This window comes from Penaeus vannamei, chromosome 1, assembly GCF_042767895.1.
Source record: "Penaeus vannamei isolate JL-2024 chromosome 1, ASM4276789v1, whole genome shotgun sequence".
Taxonomy (NCBI): Eukaryota; Metazoa; Arthropoda; class Malacostraca; order Decapoda; family Penaeidae; genus Penaeus; species Penaeus vannamei.
In genome coordinates this window covers 11186591-11206590 of record NC_091549.1, presented here as the reverse complement: position 1 = coordinate 11206590, position 20000 = coordinate 11186591, and the positions used below count along the sequence as shown (strand labels likewise).

The 20000-nt window shown below is 36.2% G+C and overlaps 1 protein-coding gene across 1 annotated transcript in view; it reads right to left on the bottom strand.

The window, feature by feature from the left end:
• Window positions 1-6803: 6803 nt before the first annotated feature.
• The window catches only part of Pak (serine/threonine-protein kinase PAK 3-like protein), a 46567-nt gene continuing 33370 nt past the window's right edge, over window positions 6804-20000 (bottom strand). The window contains exons 4-13 of the mRNA XM_070140319.1: window positions 19668-19827; window positions 19250-19380; window positions 18756-18964; window positions 18190-18333; window positions 17515-17701; window positions 16847-16935; window positions 15710-15813; window positions 15073-15234; window positions 13031-13203; window positions 6804-12561 (exon numbers count right to left, since the gene is read on the bottom strand). Of these exons, the coding sequence (XP_069996420.1) occupies window positions 12478-12561; window positions 13031-13203; window positions 15073-15234; window positions 15710-15813; window positions 16847-16935; window positions 17515-17701; window positions 18190-18333; window positions 18756-18964; window positions 19250-19380; window positions 19668-19827 (1443 nt within the window). The 3' untranslated portion in view covers window positions 6804-12477. The remainder of the gene's footprint in view (window positions 12562-13030; window positions 13204-15072; window positions 15235-15709; window positions 15814-16846; window positions 16936-17514; window positions 17702-18189; window positions 18334-18755; window positions 18965-19249; window positions 19381-19667; window positions 19828-20000) is intronic.

Below are 20000 nucleotides of genomic sequence, written 5' to 3'. Positions count from 1 at the left end.
AAGGCGAGAACGCTAATGGAAAGAATTCAATCCACTGGCATGTGAGAGATGAATATATGTACAGTAGTTGAGATAAAATCCAGTTTAATTCTTCATAACTTTCTTATTGCTACATGGCTCCCCCAGAAAGTACCCTGTGGCCCGGTTGGCAACCTCTACATTAGACATTTATAAATTTGCTGTATTTGTGTATGTGTGTGTACAGGGGCATAGCAAAACATTTTGGGCCTGCTAGTGTCCTCCCATTCCGTAATCCTCTATATTATATATATATATAAATATATATATATATATTTATATATATATACACACATGGCAGTACGAATGGATAATGGTTTAAACAATTAAATGTGCGAGACATCGAAGGTCATATAGCACTCTGGTAAAGTATTGTGGCGAAAATGGAAAAAATAACGATTAAGATAGCGAAAAGGGTGAAGCGGGGGAGTAAATGAAGTGAAGCGGAGATTAGTAAATGAGGAAAGGGTTACGGGTGGTTCACAGTTTTCAATATTTTCACATGTGTACGAAACACCTTTTGGATACCCCCTCCCTCCTCGAAAAGAAAATGTTCACGAAGGTTACGTTGTTCCTGTCACCATTATATAAAACATCTCGAAATGCTGAATAAAAGGATGAAAATATATACCATTTTATTTTCGCAGTAGAAATCACAATGGGCTCATGGAGTGAAAATATTTTGCATGCGCAAGAATAGCGTCAGGTGGATTTATGTAGCGTTTGTCATAAAAAAAAGCTTAGCATTTTTTTAAGCGCACACCAGCCCCCCCCCCTCCCCTACCCCCCAACTTAAAGTTTGTACGCTTGTGAAAATGTTGAAAATTGTGAACCACTCCTTAAGAGCGCGGCCCAATTGGATGATATGGAGTGCACCTGTGGTTGAGGAAGGAATCGGATCATTGTTTGAGGAAAACTGGTAAAGGAAGCATTGTGGAAGAATCAACGGGTAATACGGGTAGAGATGGCTGTTGGAGAAGTGGGAGGAGAGAAGAATCCGGGGATTGGGGAAGGTGAAGTATCAAGAAGAATGTCAGGAGGGGAGAGGTCCAGAGAAGGACACTGTTGCGACAGAAGAGATTCACGCGAGCATCCAGGTGGGAGCGGTGAGGATAATGGGGAACAAAGAGGGAATGATGCACAAGGAGATGGAGAGGATGGGGTGTGTTGGGAAAGAATGGGAGGAAGAGTGGTAGAGGGAACTTAGTGGCAGAAGGTGGGAATCAGCAAATATTCTGAATGTAGGGATAGAGGGATTGGAGGGTGGATGAGGGAGCGGAGCCTTCTCTTGGGTCCTCTTTATGGAGCTTTGGATATCTTCAAGGGATTGTGGTGTTGGGTAGGAAGGTCTGAGAAACAAAGGTTCTCTTGTGAGAAGAGGAGTAGATGTCCGTGGAGCAGAGGAAGAGGAGGGTGTAGTAGAGGATGTAGAAGATGGAGTGGAACGTTAAGGTTGCCTGATACGACAGATAAAGTTTGGAGAATTGGAGAATCTGGATTTAGACGAAGTGGAATTTGACAGGGGAAGAAAGGGAGGATGGTTTGGGGTAAAGGGAATAGATACTGGGGGAGATGTTGAGACAAGTTGAGAAGATAGGAAGGGAACATAGCGAAGGAGTTTTGAAATAGGTAGAGAGAAAAACCTCGTCGGCGTGCTTCCTGTCTGGCTTCACGAAGAGTGAGGCCTAGTTTGAATCTAACTTCAACCTCAGATTCCATACACTAAACCCTCTATCCAAACCACTATCCCTTGCACTATTATTTGTATTTTTCTCCAACGATAGATTGCAGTTATTTCAGTTTACTTTTCCCCCTCTATTACTGTTGATTATAGCTTTCAAAACCTTACTCTCTCAACTTCAACCAGCCTTCATTAAAACAGGTGATTTCAACTGTCGTCACACTCTCAGGGGTGATACCACCACAACCTGTCGTGGTAGATCCCTAGCTTATCTCCTTTCCACAACCGACCTCATTATCCTTAACTCTGACCGCCCACACATTTGACATGCGTACTCAATCTTTTTCATGCCTCGACCTCTCTCTATGCTCTCCTTCTCTTTATTTAGAGTACCATTGGTCAGTCTTGGACCAATACCCCTAAAGCGGCCACTTTCCGACCCTCCTTACTCCTACTTCATATATCCCACTTCCCAACCCCCAAGATGGTGCTTTAATAGAGCTGACTGGCAAACTTTCACTTCTCACGCTTCTATATCTCACCCATCATCCCCATTATCATCCATTTCAGACAAAATACAGATGTTTTCAACACAAGTCTTAAGAGCTGCCTACACAGCCATTCCCCAAACCACTAGACATACGTCTAAATGCGTTCCATGGTGGAACTCAGATTATAGTAAGGCGCTCCGTCAAAAACACGCAGCGTAGAATAGCTACAGATATAAACGAGACACTCCTTACCAATTATCCGTTCTTATACCCTTAAAAAAAGCGTCGCCCCATCTTCGACATACAATACGAAATAGTAAACGACGAGCTGGAAAACATACGTCTTGTGAATCACATCCACAACACCTATAGCAGCTATCTGGCGACGCATTCACAAAATATCAGGCAAACATCCTCCCCATCCAGTCCCAGTCCTCTGTATCAGAGATGCCCACATATCAGATCCTCTCCAAGTCGAATATAAACTAGGTGATTATTTCAGCCAAGTTAGTAGCGGTTCTCATCTTTGTCCACATTTCACTTTCATTAAGACCACCAAAGAACGAACTCCCACCACGATTGCCCTTTCTTCAGATGAACCATACAGTACTCCCTTTTCCTCCTCAGAATTACACACTGCCTTACGATCATGCCGCAGTACCCATGAAGGCCTTGACGGTATACACTACCGTATGCTCAAACACCTCCCTTCTTCCTCTTTGTCCTTTCTCTTAAAGATTTATAATCAAATTTGTACAACAGGATATTCCTCCCCTCACTGGAACGAAGCCCTCGTTCTCCCTTTCTGAAAACCAAACAAATCGAGTACCCACCCATAAGATTACCGCCCCATCGCTCTAACAAGCTGCTTGTGCAAGCTACTAGAGCGAATTGTAAACTCACGACTAATGTGGTATCTAGAATCAAATAACCTCTCTTCTTCACAGTTTGGATTCCGTCGTACCAAAAGCACAGCAGATCCCCTTGCTCATTTTGAGACCTATATATTATCCGCATTTACACGCCATGAAACCACCATAGCAGTATTCTTCGACCTAGAGAAAGTATGATACCACATGGCGGTATCATATCCTACAATAACTATCCTCTCTAGGCATACGCAGAAACATGAGAGTGCTTATTAAATCCTTCCTTTCCAGTCGCACCTTTAAAGTCAAAATTGTTTCTTCCACATCATCCTCTTACCCTCTGATCGAAGGCGTCCCACAAGGCAGTGTTTTCAGTACTACCTTATTTCTTATTGCTGTGAATAACATTATATCAGTATTACCACCAGGGACCAAGCATCACTTTACGTTGATGACTTAATCATCTATAACTCCGGTCCTTCCATACTCTCTCCAACAACTCCTTCAGACAGTAATATCATCAGTATCTTCCTGGGCCACTAATCATGGCTTTCGTTTCTCCACCACCAAATCCTTTTCTATCCTCTTCTCACGCAAACGTGCAAAACCCCAACCTCTTCTTATCCGGCACTCCTCTACAATACCGCTCTTCGGGAAAGTTCCTTGGAGTAATTTTCGACTCCAGACTATCGTGGCGAGACCACATTCTCTCCATTAAAGAAAATCTCAAAGACGTCTTCGAATCCTACAAACTCTGTCCCACATACTATGGGGGTCAGACCGTAAAACTCTCCTCTATCTTCACACAACCTTGATCCTCTCCACTCTTGATTATGGATGCCATGTATACTCCTCTGCCTGTACCACACTTCTTAATGTTAGTTACCATTCACCATAATGGTCTCCGTTTAGCATTTGGAGTATTCCGCTCCTCCCCGGTTGAGAGCCTGTACGCTGAGTCAGGCAAACCATCTTTCTCCAATGCTTTGCACGCTTTCACCAACACTCCCTCACCAAGTTAACTATTCCTCAATCCCAAATTTCTACCTTTACCTCATCTCCCCGTTTACCAGCTCCTTCCACCGTTTTACGGTCCATCAATACTCTCCTTTCCCATTCCCCCTTTCCAATTCTCCAACCTCTATCCTTCTCTGTCCATTCAGTTCCTCCATGGCATATACCTTACCCCCACATTTGCTCCTCGGTATACCCTGAATCGCCAATGTCAGATGTACCTCCTTGTTCTCTTCACTCACTTTCTTAACCATATTCCTATTCACTCCTCAAGTATACATGTTTACACTGATGGCTCCAAAACCACATTTGGAGCGGGTTTTGCAGTCATCTTCCCAACCTACGCATTCAAATACCCTCTACCTCCTGAATCTAGTGTTCTCACTACAGAATTATATGCAATCCTCTTCGCCTTAAAACATATAGTGAACCCTCGTTTTTCGCGGGGATTACGTTCCAAAATGAACCCGTGATAGGCGAAATCCGTGTAGTGACCTTTATTTTTTTTACAATTATTATACAATGAAATACTCTACAATGCATTGAAACCAAAGAACAAAGCCTTTCTACAGGCCCAAGCTTTTGTTTAACAAATAAAAGTACTGTATAAACGTTTTTTTACAAAAGCTACTGTACTGTAAAATAATAATTTTAATAATCAATCATCTTCCTCTGCATTTTAGGCCCGAACGCAAGTGCCTTTGTCGGTGCAGAACGTTTCGTCGAAATTTAGGGGTTTTAGAGAAAATTTGCAAACTTAAATTTGGCAAGCTGTTTTACGTACATGTACATATTAAACCGTAACGTTATTGACACACAGGTAGAGAAAAAGCGGAGAGACTGTTTAGCCAATCAGAATGCAGAACACAATGCAAATCCGTGAAGCAGCGAGAACGTGAAAGGTGAACCGCCTTATAGCGAGGGTTCACTGTATACTCTCTCTCTCTTCCTCCTCTCACTATTTTACTTACTCTCGAAACTCGCTCTCTCATAAAGTCCATACCCTCAACTAACCCCCTTGTCTGCAAAATTCAAGACAGGCTATTTTACCTGCGCACACGATACAAAACTATCAAGTTTTGCGGGATACCTAGCTATAGAGGAATACCAGGCAATGAAAGAGCAGACACTCAAGCTCGCTCAGCCATCATGTCCACATCTCATAACCCCAATTTCTAAAAAATCCTAACCATGGATTATTATCTTCATTTTAAAACCTTTCTTTATGATGGTAAAGATGGTAAACCTTCGGGGCAGGTCTTACCTCCAATAACTTACATTCAATAAAGCCAACAATCTCCTCCTGGTCAACATACACGCCTAACGCACTCATACCTCATGCCACGATCAGACTCACCTCTATCTTCCTCTTGTAATGTTCCCATTTCAATTTCACACATCCTGCTGTCCTGTCCACGTTTCACCGCAACCCGCACTGCTTCTTTTCCTCACCTATCTTCCCTACAACGACCTCCCGACTTATCAGACATCCTGATGGAATCCCACACTTTCTGTATGGAAAACCTAATCTCCTTCCTCAAAAACATACACATCTTTCACTTGATCTAATCCTTTCCCATTTATCCTTAACCCAATCACTCACCACTCCACCTCTACCTAACTATATTAACCCTTTTAAGTACCATCCCCATGCTGCATAACCAGTAACGTATAACACCTAACCAACAACCCACTCCTATCTCTACCCTTTCTGATTATCATACCTCCTATAGTGCTATGTGACCTTCGATGTTTAGCACATAATTTCACCTCTAACCATTAACTTAACTTACTAGTTTTGCATTAAACCAAGACAAATATTTTACCTTTACCTGTTCAATATCTGTAATGGTATTGAATGATGAATCTACCTCTTGTCTAAAAACATACGCGCGCGCGCTGTATTGCCTGTAAAAGAGAACTTTAACTTTTGCAATATTTACCCACGGTTACTTTTGAATTAATACTTTCATTCAAACTATAACCCTCCCCCTCCTTAACTACGACACTAAAGTCATTTTCATAAGAGAGGTAAATAAACAACTCAATTTGTTTTTGGATAAGCGCTTACTCAGAAGTAAACATTGACAAATATTGCCAAAACTAAAGAGTTTATTATAAGCATTATTCTTAGCGTACGTATAGGTGCGAGAGAGAAAGAAAAAAGAGAAAGAGAAAAGAGCGAGAAATAAAGAGAAAAGGGGAAAGAGAATGTGAGAAAAGGAGAGAGAGAGAAAGAAAGGAAGAAAGAAAGATAGGAAGAAAGGAAGGAAGAAAGAAAGGAAGAAAGAGAAAGAAGAGAGAAAGAAAGGAAGAAAGAGAAAGAAATGAAGAAAGAGAAAGAAGGGAAGAAAGAGAAAGAAGGGAAGAAAGAGAAAGAACGGAAGAAAGAGAAAGAAAGAAAGGAAGAGAGAAAGGAGGAGAAAGAGAGAAAGAAAAACAGAAAAAGAAAAAGAAAGAGAGAGAGAGAAAGAAAGCATTTGTGTATTTTTATCGAGTAAAATCATGAATTAGTTACATAGAAAAATTATGTAAACAATTAGCATATGTATGTATACTGTTGCAAGTGTACATTTAAGTAATTTATAAATGATCACTGTAAATAATGGGCTGAACTACCGTTTATGTCTGATTTTGTGTTATCCATAGACAGACTACAAGTCATCTTTAAATGAAAAAGTGCATGGATAATACATGTTTTGTGTGCATTAAGGGGAATAAAAAGAAATCAAAATCCTTACTTTTATTCATTTACTTGACAATTATGTTTATATAAAATGACGATTCGTCATATTTGGTATTGACAGTATGGAGTACCTCATGTAGCCAGCAGCCGGAATGGAGGCTTGCCACTGGGTAAAGTGATCAATTATACATTTCTCTCTTTTTTTAAATTAAAACTTGCATCCTGCTTCCTTATCTCAGAATACACTAAGACTCACAGCAAACTGAACTACATTTTCCACATCAGCAACATTATTTTATCAGTGTATAATTCCCGTATGTCCTGAAAGAGGAAATTACATTCTCTAACTTAGACCTTATATTTTTGCTTTAGCATGTAACACAAAGGTGTCAGTTTTAAGGATCAAATATCCACATTAACTCAATTAAGATGTGTTTACAACATGAATTATCTAATTAAAGGTACATACTTTCATCTTGGGCTGGATGGGGGAGGAGGGTCTTATGACACAAGGACACTGTGTCTTGGAATGAACCTTTTAATAAACATCATGGTACAAAATGCTCTGCAAGGGTTTAGAACATCAGTAATAATTGGTATCAAAGACTTTTTCCTGTTCTTGAATCATATCAACTGAAGGTTTCAATTATAATTTGCTGAAGAAAAAAATAATAATTAAGTAATGACAGTATAAAGAGGTATTAAATGGTTGGAGACTTTCCACTTTGGCTTATGGTTGACAAGGTACAGACTGTCTAGGATAACTAATAATCAATCCTACTACAGTACTATTTACAAGTTCTCAAACAACAAGTCACCTGACCTATACAACTAATTGTTATCATGTAAATTCACAATCTACAAAATAAAACTATTTACAATACCATGATTTACATATCCTCAACATATCATCTGACCATTACTAAATAAACCAGTATGTATTGTGAGTGCACTCCTGCTTTAATACCATTATTATGGAGCATTTGCACTCGTCTTTACATGACCCACAACATTTAGAATTGCATAGAAATACGTATAAGTGCCTTACAGACTTAGAATTCCTTGTAACATGTTATGAGAGCAAACACTTTTTTTTTTCTCCCAAAAACTATGTGTATATATGCTGTTTATAGGATAATAAAAACTGGAAGCTTATATACCTGTATTATTTCAAAACTGATGTGCACAGTCCCTTCCTCCCCACTAAATTAGAATATCCTTTAGAGTTTTGATCTTTTAGCATGGCACTGGTACAAGATGACGTCACTCACTTCTTGAGAATCGCAATGTGCGTAATCCTTTTTTACCCGAGACAAGCTGGTAGGAATAAAGACAGATGAGGTTGGTCAGCAATTATTGAACAATTTCAGTTGCCCAGAAGATACCCTCAAAAAGAGAAAGAAAGAGAAACACACACCCACAAAAAAAAAAAAAAAAAAAAAAAAAAAAAGAAATTATAATAATAAAAATTAAAAACAACAACAACACAACTCCACCTGGTAATTCGTAAAATATAAAATTGCAGTAACCTGATTCAGCTTTTCTCCAACTGTCACTTTTACAGACACTTGTAAGCTAATGAGGAATCTGTCACTTCAATAATTTCTGCTGACAGGAGTATATATAGAATAAAATAAAATTTGAAAATAAAGAAAAAAGACAAATTGGTCTCTCACATGTATATCATTTACAATCTAAAATTGTCATGCAGTTTTCTAGAATGAAGGCAGCAGGTACAGCCCCACCTTTCTCATTTAGGCAAGTTAATTAACTTTATAGAACCAAGTCTTCAGATATATATACTGTATATGAAACACATAACCTACACAATAAATACATTTGCAACACATTTTTCAAGACTTCTAGTTAGGTTCTGTATAAAATAAACATATTTATACAAAAGGTTTGTCAGAAAACATACAACACTGCTTTTCTAATGTACCTGCAGTTCATAAGGTGACAGACCTGCCGGCAATGAAAAGCAGTGCTTGCGTTTTGTACACCTATATTCTTTACACATCACTTGCGAGCGTAAAGTCCACAAAAAAATCATAGCAAAACTTGTCCATCATATTGTCATCGGGTGGTAGGAATGGTAGATTTTGTACTCGGTCACTCCAGTGATGCAATAAAAAACTGAGTGTACCTCTTCATTACTAAAAATCCGTTTCCTACTGTGTTGGTCGTCTTGATGCTTGCCACGGCAGGCATTCTCATAGTTTTCTTCCCTCCAGCAGATGTATATTTAACAACAGATGTTATTATCATTCAACTGGTTACTGAGGCACTGGTTTAGGATCCAACTTTTATTGCTACCCTAAAAAAAGAAAAAAAGAAAAAGAAGAAAGAAAAAAAAAAGTACTTCAAGCAGTACCTTGCTTACATTTGCATCATGTATGTAAGCCACTGGTATGATCTCTGAAGGTAAAGATGAAAAGTCAAAGCTTTATTCACTTACATTAGTTTCAATAAAAGCACTGAAATGTAGAAATTTAATTGAACTTTGGAACTCGTTTAGGCACTCATCAAGCAAAACACAAACAGCAATGTCAAGAATCAGCCAAGCCCAACCTGAGCCTTTAAGACTTAAAAACACATCAACATCCAAGTCTCTCAACTATCCACTAAGAGCTTCAAGTTGCAGGTATATAAATAACATAATGCATATTTTTCACATCACTCCCAAATATGCATAATTACCTAAAACAAACCCATTTTATTTCTGTAAATAATGCAACTAAGTACAAGTAAATGCCTTCACATCCTCATTCACAATCAACAGAGAAAAGAATCAGCTGATTCATTTTGGAATGAATGCATAATTAATGTAGAGAGTAAAGCAAACAAAACGTCAAGTGATGTGAACCAAGTACACACGCGTTTAATCAATTACATTCTAGCAAAGTGAGTAATACAAAAGCAATAATTTTCAAGTCGAAATACTTTCCTTCTTGTTCTGTCAATGAACGTGTTCTCCAATCCTACGAAGGCAGCAGCCGTTTTTATATTGGCACCTTTTCACGTGTGTATAACAAACTGAACAGGACCACAGGACAAGATTGCATTCCTTAAGATAGGTAGTACCAGTTGCACGTTATTTTAATGATGGAAACAAGAGTTGATACACTGCTACATCCTTAGGAAAGAAGTGGCATGAAAACACCTGTTAGGCAGTCATGAAACTGAACAAGGCACCCACTTTCACCCTTCACACTTTGCGTTTCTATTGCATACGCCCACATAATTTATAATAAATAAATTCTCAAATATAAGATTTTCTACCTAATGATTTCATTTTCTGAGCATATACTACGAGAGAAGAAAAACTCTATGGAAAAGGAAAAGGGAAAATGGGAAGGGAAAGAGAAAGAGAATAGTTCTGTTTCATCTTCTGTGGAGATTCTTTAAAACTTTTCACATATAAATAAAATGATGACTACTTTTACAACACATTAGTGATTCCTTGTTTATTAAGCAAAAAGAAAAGAATAACCCTCTTTGCTTAGAGATTCTCTCAATACAATATGTAATATCATTACTGAATACTTAAACATAAATGACTCCTTCAACAGAACAGCTTACTGAGATTACATTTTCTGTCTGTAAAAAAAAAAAAAAAAAAAAAAAAGGTAAATAAAATGTGAATCATTTCACCTGTAACAGTACTGAATATGGTATCACCGTGAACTTTGAAAGTGAGGCACAGGTGAAATATCTATCTCTACTAAATTTGTAGATGCAGGTTCCTGTGGATGCATACTTGAGACATAATCAATCTACAACTGGTTACCTGACTGATACAGCCAAGTTAAGGATGTCTTAATATGCAGACACGGTGAGGCTTGATGCATCTAACTTTTTAAGCTCCATTTGTAGTATATTACAGTCTTTTGTTTTTTTCAATTATTTGATGAGAACATGAAGTTATATGAACACATAAAAGGATAACAAGAATACATTTGCAGACCAAAATGACACTGTTACACTGCTTAATAATTCTATAGTGATGCAAGATGAACCGATAACATCTCACTCTACAACTATCAGGCTGAACTGATCATCATTGTCATCCTGGCATCCCTGACGCATTAGAATTCGACACGCAATGTGTATTTCACTGCTGAGATCCACACACTTCATTTCAAATCAAACTTATCTAATTTAGTTTCGATATGTCATTGTTCATTACACTTCTAGGAACTGCATCCTTGAGTGGCCAATAGTATACAATATACTATTTCTTATTCTACCAATAATAGGCATTCATCTTTCTTATCCATATGCATCCTTCTAGGCAATGACTTGAAGATCATGAGTATCAAGACAAACAGTTTGACAATGCAGGGAAGAAATAGTGACTTCATATTGCATGATCTTTATGGATAATGGCACTACTATAAAAAGAAAAAAAATTGGTCTGTCTATTGGGTGTTTGTTTCTTTATTTGTTTGTTCTCTCACACTCACACCCACACACACACTCACACTCACACTCACACTCACACTCACACACACACACTCACACTCACACTCTCATATATGTATATTTGTATGTGTGTTTTTGTATGTACGCATGTATGTATGCATGTACATGTGTAAGTAGGTATATGTATATCAATATATGGATATGCATATGTATAGGTATATATATATAATATCTGTATGTGTATGTAAACATATCTGTATGTTTAAGTGTAAGTGTAAGTTTAAGTGTATGCATATGTAAACATAAATACATGAATATAAATTACCACTGTAATATCCTTCTGCTAAAGTATCTAAAAACATGAGAAGAACAGGGGAGAGAAGAGAAAAAAGAAAGAAAGAAAAAAAAAAGAAACAGCTACCTGTCACAGTGCTGCAAGGAGTTTCCGACTAAAACTGCTGAATGCCTGATTTTACACTATCTGGGATATGGTGAAAGAAGAGGGTAACTTACAAAATATTTTTATCACCTCTTTTTCTCTCTCAGTCATTCACTCTCGCAATCTCTCTTGCTTTCTTCCATTTTTAATCTGAAAAAAAAAGAAAAAGAAAAAAAGAAAAACAAAAAGAAATTTTTTTTGTAAATGTTGGAGCTGAATAAATTATATGAGTATACTGTACTGTCGTAAATAAACACCTCACATTTTCCATTTGGCAATATCATTGCTGCTACATCTATTACCTTTATCATCTTTTCGATGAAGAGATAATGATATGAATATTAATATCATTGGTATTTTACTGTTTGTATTACTAAAAATAATTATAAAAAAATAATATAAATAATAATTGTAATAACAATGATGATGATCTCTAACACATTCCTTCACACCATACCACACTTCTTCGAGCAATCCCACACTTGCTTTTCATCAACATGCAATTCATATCGGTCATCTGGGAGAAGAAGAAACTTCCATGTCATTAACTGCGACAAGACTGAGCACAATTCTTATCCACGCACACTGCGAAATGGAAATTCTTACTGAATAAGAAGTGAATACACCTAGCACAAAAAGGTTCACTGCATCGCTAACAAGATACTGGGCTGGTGTAGCATGGGGGTTGCTCTTGCGCACAGCCAGTATTTGAAGAGTATAACAAATATATCCACGGCCTGCAACAAGATGCTCGATTGCTTTCTTCTAGCTGCCAGCAAATAACTATGCAAACAGGGTATCAATGGGCACTAGGAGGACTGCATCACAATAACATTGCTAGTTGAGAATCGTCACTAATGGCTCTTGGCAGCTTCTTTGGCTGCCACAATGAGAGGGTGGAGGCTTGAGAGAGGTCTTGCCAGCTTTAAAAATGGATGCTGAAAAGGAAAAAAATAGAGAGTATATGAGAAGCAGAACAGATGCTGTACAATACAAAATTACCCACATTTAGCACAAAAATTTCAGCATGTGAGTCTTCTTTTCATCAACTTGTGTACTTTCCAAATTCCTTCTCTTGTACTATGTAAGCCTTGCTTTAGAGCCTTAGTTTTCTGTCTCTTTCCTAGTTATTCATCTGAAAATCTATTCCCTTCATTAAATAGCATAGCCATCGCTAAAGCACATATGTTCCTAATAAACGACAACGAAAGCATTGGGGCTATCATCATATTATATTCCACTCAGAGCTTTTGAAGCAGGTTCTTTCATATTTCTCTTTCAAAAACTATGTGGGGAAAAAGGAAAGGTCAAAATATGTAATTCTCACATAAGTGATTCTATAGAATTTCAAATTGCCAAATAAGCCTACACCACAACTACAAAAGAAACACAAGTTGACCAACTTACCTTTAGAAGATGATTAGCAGTCGATCTCTTTTCAACTTCAACTTCTAGGCATTGGTCCAGGAAATCCTGAAATACGTGAGACAACTTTTCCCGTTCCTTGATTTCGGGCTTACCATTGGTGGCTATCAGGTACAGAGCTCTCAGAGGATTTTCATTCAAGTATGGTGGTTCTCCTGTTGAAATGGATCCAATTATTCAGTCTAGTGCATACTCAATCTACGAAATATACACAAACCTAAGCTTTATGGTAAAGTATATTGGAGATTACTGAAAAAAATCTGGCAAGGGATGAATTGTAGCAACACTCAATGTAACCGTACATGTAGCTACTTGCTCTATTGTTATTTCCCTTTTTTGTGTGATGGTGTGTTTATTTGGTTTATATTAATAATTTCTAACATCATAACTCCCCTTCTTTAATTATGTGATTTATCATTGACAGCCATGCAAGCCACACCATGCTTGCAGCCACCCCCTTCAAATTATAATTGCATATTGATAATATCCATCTTTTTTACAGGATGATCAAGTGAATATTTCCTGTACATTCAACATCTTATACTCTGGCTTTAGAAAAGGTTTCATACCCTACAATAAAAAAAAAATACAAATGATTTTAAAAATTACAGCTTCAATTCAGAAACACATCAAATATCCCAATGTTGAACTTCCATACAAGTCTCACCACATGCTGAGGAAGAGGGCACAAATAATGTTTTGCCTTCTTAACCAATTCAAGACAAGAATCCCTACTCCATACCAAGCTATAAGCCAGGCTTCATGTGCTGTCTGCCACTTAAATGAAAAATTGAAGGTTGGGATACTTACATCTATCAATTTATCTACACTTCTGGCTGCATAATTCTATGAGAAATCAGGCTAAAAAACAAGACTAAGTCTACTCCTGAAGAGTTGGATCTCCTTAATGACTGTAGTCAAGGTCAACCAACTGTTTAGCATGTACAACTTAGAGCAGACTCAACCACACATGACATTTGGTCCCAGTTCACTAGTTCAGGCAATTAAATGTCATCCAGTGTGAGTGGATTATGAACTGGGGAGTACTTGCTACTGTATCTAAAAAATAACCTAAAACTTACATGTATTTCTGACAAAGATACATTAAAAACCAGTTGAATACATCTCTTGTACTGTGAAAATATTCAATCTCATTCATACCTATCCTGGACTTGTCACAATGAATACGGTTCAATTTCCAACATATATTTGGTTACACTCACTTATTAGCCCCTGGTTGCTACACTTGCTGGACTCTTTCAGATATTAAATCACATGAATATTGGTTGTTAACTCATTCACATTTGGTAATGACCAATCATGTTACAGTGAAAAATTCACTGACGTTGGGGAACATCTAATCACGTTACACAACCTGTACAACAGCCCAGACCCAGTGCAGTGCACACTAAGGTTCTCATTTTGCCAAACTTTAGCAGCGAACATTTACCCACTGTGAATAGAATAGGAAGGGATGCAAAAATGGCCCTTGCTAGTTTGTTTTGCAGTTCTCATGAAATATAACAGTTGCTGGAAAGTACACCAACAATGACAGTAATGCCCTCTATAATACCATATGTAACTACAGTATTAAAAGATACAACAAAAGGAAAAAATGGATTACAAGTAAGTTATCATCTAATATAGGAAGGATGTTCACAAATTCCATTACAGACTTTAATATTTTTTTGGATAAAGAAAAATGGCTCAAAATTATTAATCTCACCAAATGTTACTCCATACAGATTTTTTAATGAAGTAAAACTAATAGGCATAACTGCATTGACAAATTAAGTGTTGATATGGAAATAACAGCTAAAAAAACAATAATAGTAAATTAATAAATAAATAAATAATTGTCTCATCAAGCTTTTCCTGCATATATATTAAATTATTAAGGAAGAAAGAAACAAAAGAGAGAGAGAGAAAAAAAACTATGATCTCATTTCAAATACAAGAAATTATATATATATATATATATATATATATATATATATATATATATATATATATATATAGCATACCTTCAATCATTTCAATAGCCATAATTCCAAGTGACCATATATCAACTTTCGGTCCGTATTGTTTTCGCGTCACCACCTCAGGAGCCATCCAGTATGGTGTCCCAACCATAGTAGTCCTTTTGTTTTGTTCCGGTGATATTTGTGCGCAAAAGCCAAAGTCAGCTGGAATGGAGAGTTTCAAGGGTTTAAGCATTTTTTGTGACTCCATCAACACCTTCTGGATGCATCATGAACATAAATTTCTTTAGAAGGGACCTACTGTACAGAGGTTTCTATTTACATACCAAATAATCAAGTATCACAGCATTAAAAGTAACAACACAATATTTTTTTGTTCTTTCAACTTACTCTCTTACAACCATACCTGTAATTTTAGTTTTATACATCTATAAACAATGTAATGTAAACAAACTCATTCCCCCCCCAGGTAAATTTCCTAGAAATTCCCTCTCAAGATCGGAAACCAAATTAGGAGATGCTAATTTTTTACATAATTACCCCTGCCCTATAAAGCTTAACAGGTATACATAGAATCCAACAAGGTGAATGTTGCTTGAATCAAGAAACTTCTCCTTAACATACAACAAAGGAGAAAAAGAAAAAAATGCAATTGGCTGGTTCTAATCACAGTACTTACTGAGCTTGACACTTCCATCCATGCCTAATAGAATATTATCTGATTTAATGTCTCGATGTATGACCTGATTAACGTGCAGGAACTCCAAAGCTTGTAGAACCTCCCTGGAATTTGAGAAACAACATTAACTCTTCTTCATAGACTTTCAATTATATATACATATCTTTTTATCAGATAGGGGATAAGTGTGATTTCCATGAGACACAGTAATGCTCATGCTACACAAAATACTGACATACTAAAAACACAAACTCTTCTTAGATTTTCAACTATAAATATATATGCATTTTTCTGTCATCTGATAGGTGGGAAACTGAATTTACATGAAACAGTCATGTTTATGGTATAATAAAAAACTAAAAACTGACATACAAAACACACCAACATATAACATTGGGAAAACAACACAAGATGAATCTAACAATATATACATTCTAAAGATGAAAAAAGACTAAGCAAAGGAGGTAAATACACTGTGAAATTTTAATCACATGTGAATCTGATTTTCAACAAAATTTAATCAATAAACTGATTTTAAGCAGGCATTATCATCTCTTTGGAGAGATAAAGAAAATAAGAATGAAAGAAAAGAAAGAAAAAATGATGACAATGACTGTATCTTTCTAGATATTTATTATTTTGTAGACTTTCACTGTCAATGAGCAAGAATTCCCTACATCATACAGTTATGCAATCATGGTTATCATTCAACAAAAGTTCATTTCTTGGGAAATCTCTAAGTAGTGTTCTGTACTGCCCAATGAATACAACCTAAGTACCCCAATAGTTTATACATGAAAACAGTAATTTCTTTTAGAACTGTGACTACATATCTGATATACAAAAAATTATTTGAATTTGCTTTCTTTTAAACTCCTATACAATATGAAACAATCTAATGTTATGAATCCAAGACTGCATGATGATTAATTTTTTTTTCTTTACGTTAATTTGTGAAAAATCTGTCCTGAAATAATAATTCTCATATCATAAAAAAATACTTTGAGATATGGAGGGAGACATGGATGTTCAAACACTACAGCTATTTCTATAATGCTACTGATGTTACTCATCAGCACCAAGTAAAAATTAACAGGGATTTTTTGCAACAGAGAAAATATATTTGAAGAAACTCACCTACAGACAGCTGCAATCTGACCCTCATCCATACAAGTTTCTGTGACGACATCTGTTAAGGAACCTCCAGGGAGGTATTCCATAACAACCTGTCATGAATAACAAAATAAAACCATTGTTATTAACATATCTCTCTCTCTTAACACCATGACTTAAACTACCCCATTTTTCTTGGGCAATCTCTTAAGTGGTGTTCTGTACTGCCAATTGAAAAAACCTAAGTACCCCAATAGTTTATACATAAAAATTGATCCTAAGCATTTCAATAACTAAACAGGCTAGAAACTTCCTTTTTGTTTTATGCAATTCTTTTCTTATTCCTCAAACAGTCAAAGAATTTTGAACTTCTCCGTAAAAAACTGGTTTCTGCAGAAGCTTCTTTGGGAAAGTCATTTACAACAAGTAACGAGAAATCAAAATAATTATTTATACTAAAGCAAATTTCCATACTCTTTACAGTTGCTGAGTAATACAAACCACCAAACAATGCAAGTTACTAGTCCGGTATATGAAGTTGTTCCCTCTGTAATCTCCATATTTCACTTTTCATTAAAAGTCTGAAAAGTTGGGATCCTTACAAGTGCACACAAAATTATGAAGCAGGATGCCTACAGTCTAAAGAACATTAATGACATAAGGATGGACTTGACCACTAATGCATCACTCACCCAGAGTTCTTCGCTCACAAGATAGGAGTCCAAGTAGTTAACGACGTTGGGATGCTTGTTTTCACGCATGACCATAATTTCATTGATTATTAGTTCCTTTTTAGGTTGCTGAGAGAGATTCATCTGCTTAATGGCTACCTCCACTCCTGTTGCTGTTTCTATTGCAGTATAAACAGTACCAGAAGCCCTGGAAGAACAAAAAAAGTAAATAAATAAATAAAATAATAAAATCAACAAATATTCCCTTTCCTAGCAGTCGATGTTACAAAAAGTCAAAATCACATGTTCTAAACTTTTTCTTCCTTTGTAACTCCAATTACTTTAGAGATACTACCGTTTACATTTCTGTTATTTCCAAATCAAATAATCATTCAGAAAGCAAACTTGCCATTTACATTATTACTCTGTATTCCCCAAACACATATGCTTTCATGAATCTATGTCCTCATTTATTCCTTTTGTGTTACGTAGCTCCTCCTGTACTATTATAAAATATCTGTTAACATAAAACATATCTTCATTTCATTTCTCTTTTACAGTTTTCATTCCATGTGCATATTATTATTTTTTTCTTTTACTATTTCAGTTTTCATTCTACTCTCCCACTGTATACATAAAATCTACCTGAAACTGAACAAAGGGAAAAACCACTGAAAATAGAAGACAAAACCATACCCCTGTCCAATTTTCTCCATTTTCGTGTATTTTCTGTTTGGATCGCCTACAGACACTATAGCTCTTAAACGCTCTAAAATTTCTTCATCGCTCATCTTCTTCTTTTTCTGTTTCTCAGCTGTCCTTTCTATGGCTGTGCTAGCACTGAAAACAACAATCATACAATTAAACAATTAAATATTTGGTCCAGAAAAATCAGACACAAAGAGAATCATTATCAATTTTTACAAGCTCCAAACATATAGTAAATATTATACATCTCTTTGTATACATATAAGAGTAAATACATGATCATTCTTATTACGTCTAAAATAACACTATATAAAACTTGAAAACTGCAAAAAAATGTATGTTATATATATATATATATATATATATATATATATATATATATATATATATATATATATATATATATATATATATATATATATATATATATATATATATATATATATATACATATACATATATCTTACATATATACATACACATATTTATGAATCTGTTCTAAAAACACCTACATCCACATCACCACTAAAATCTTCCTTAATCCCAAAACACACCTTGTAGTGGTAGTATTGGTGGGTGGCACTGCAGATACGGCATTTGGTGGTGCAACAATGGGAGCTGCCTGGGGGTTGCGGTTACTGTCCAAAGGAGCACCATTTGCATTTGCCTCGTCTTCTACTGGTTTTGTGTATATGGATTTTGTACGTTCTGGTCTCGTGGCTACTGGTGGAGGTGGCGGCTCCTCCTCTTCCTCTTCTGGAACCTTGGGTGGAAAGGGTGTTGGATGATTTTTAAAAGACGTATGGCAGTGCAGATCGTTAAGAGTACAGGAGAATATTGTACTTTACTCCTTTACATAAGGATATTTGGTTCTCTCGCAAAACTTGATAACTTCAAAAAGTTAACAAAATGAGTACTATGATCCTTCCTAACTTAACAATAATATACATTTTTCTCAACACAGAAACTCGCAATTTCACAATCGCCAACCATTCCATATATCAAATACTGCAAATTTTACCAAGGGATCTTTCGGGATAAAACTTACACTGACTTCTGAGCACGTTTCAGGAGTTGATGGCGATCCTGATGAAGCATCTGAGATCTTGTGTGGTGAAGGAGTTGCCGGGTAACTTGAGATGTTGACACCACCCTGGTAGCTAGGTCTAGGCGATGGGTCTGGTAATTTGATGAAACACATTGTTATTAAAGTCAAATGATGTTCCACTTGCAAAATGACAATTTCCTATTGGATGACCTGTTGTGCATTTTTCTTTTTCAAAATAAAATATATACTTGCAAATTAAACTTCTACAGGATTTTTTTATTCTACTATTAAACAATATACAACATATTTGAGGAATCAAACTGTTATCATATAAAGTGTTTATATGTAACAAATCAATGGTATATGATCACTATCCAAAAAAAATCACCAATTCTACTATCCGTTTTATCATCCTTACCAACAGTTTTTGCAACAGTCATGAATTTGCTCGTTTGATGTTCTTTGGTGGATGCATCGTAGTAATTGAGCACATCCAGTACTGCCTGAGGGTTATTCTTCTGTTCTTGTTTGCTAATGTTGGACATGGAGAGTAGCTTAGTCCATGAGTCGGGCATGCCCTGCAGAAGAATACAACATCAATCCCTGGTTTATGAATACCACATGAGAGTTTATAAAAAAGAAAAAAAGAAAGAAAAAAAAAAGAAACAGTTTCTCTCCGAACTAAGTTGGTCTAATAATTTCTTACTCTCTCTAAAATCATCACACAACATTTTAGGCATAAGCAAAATAC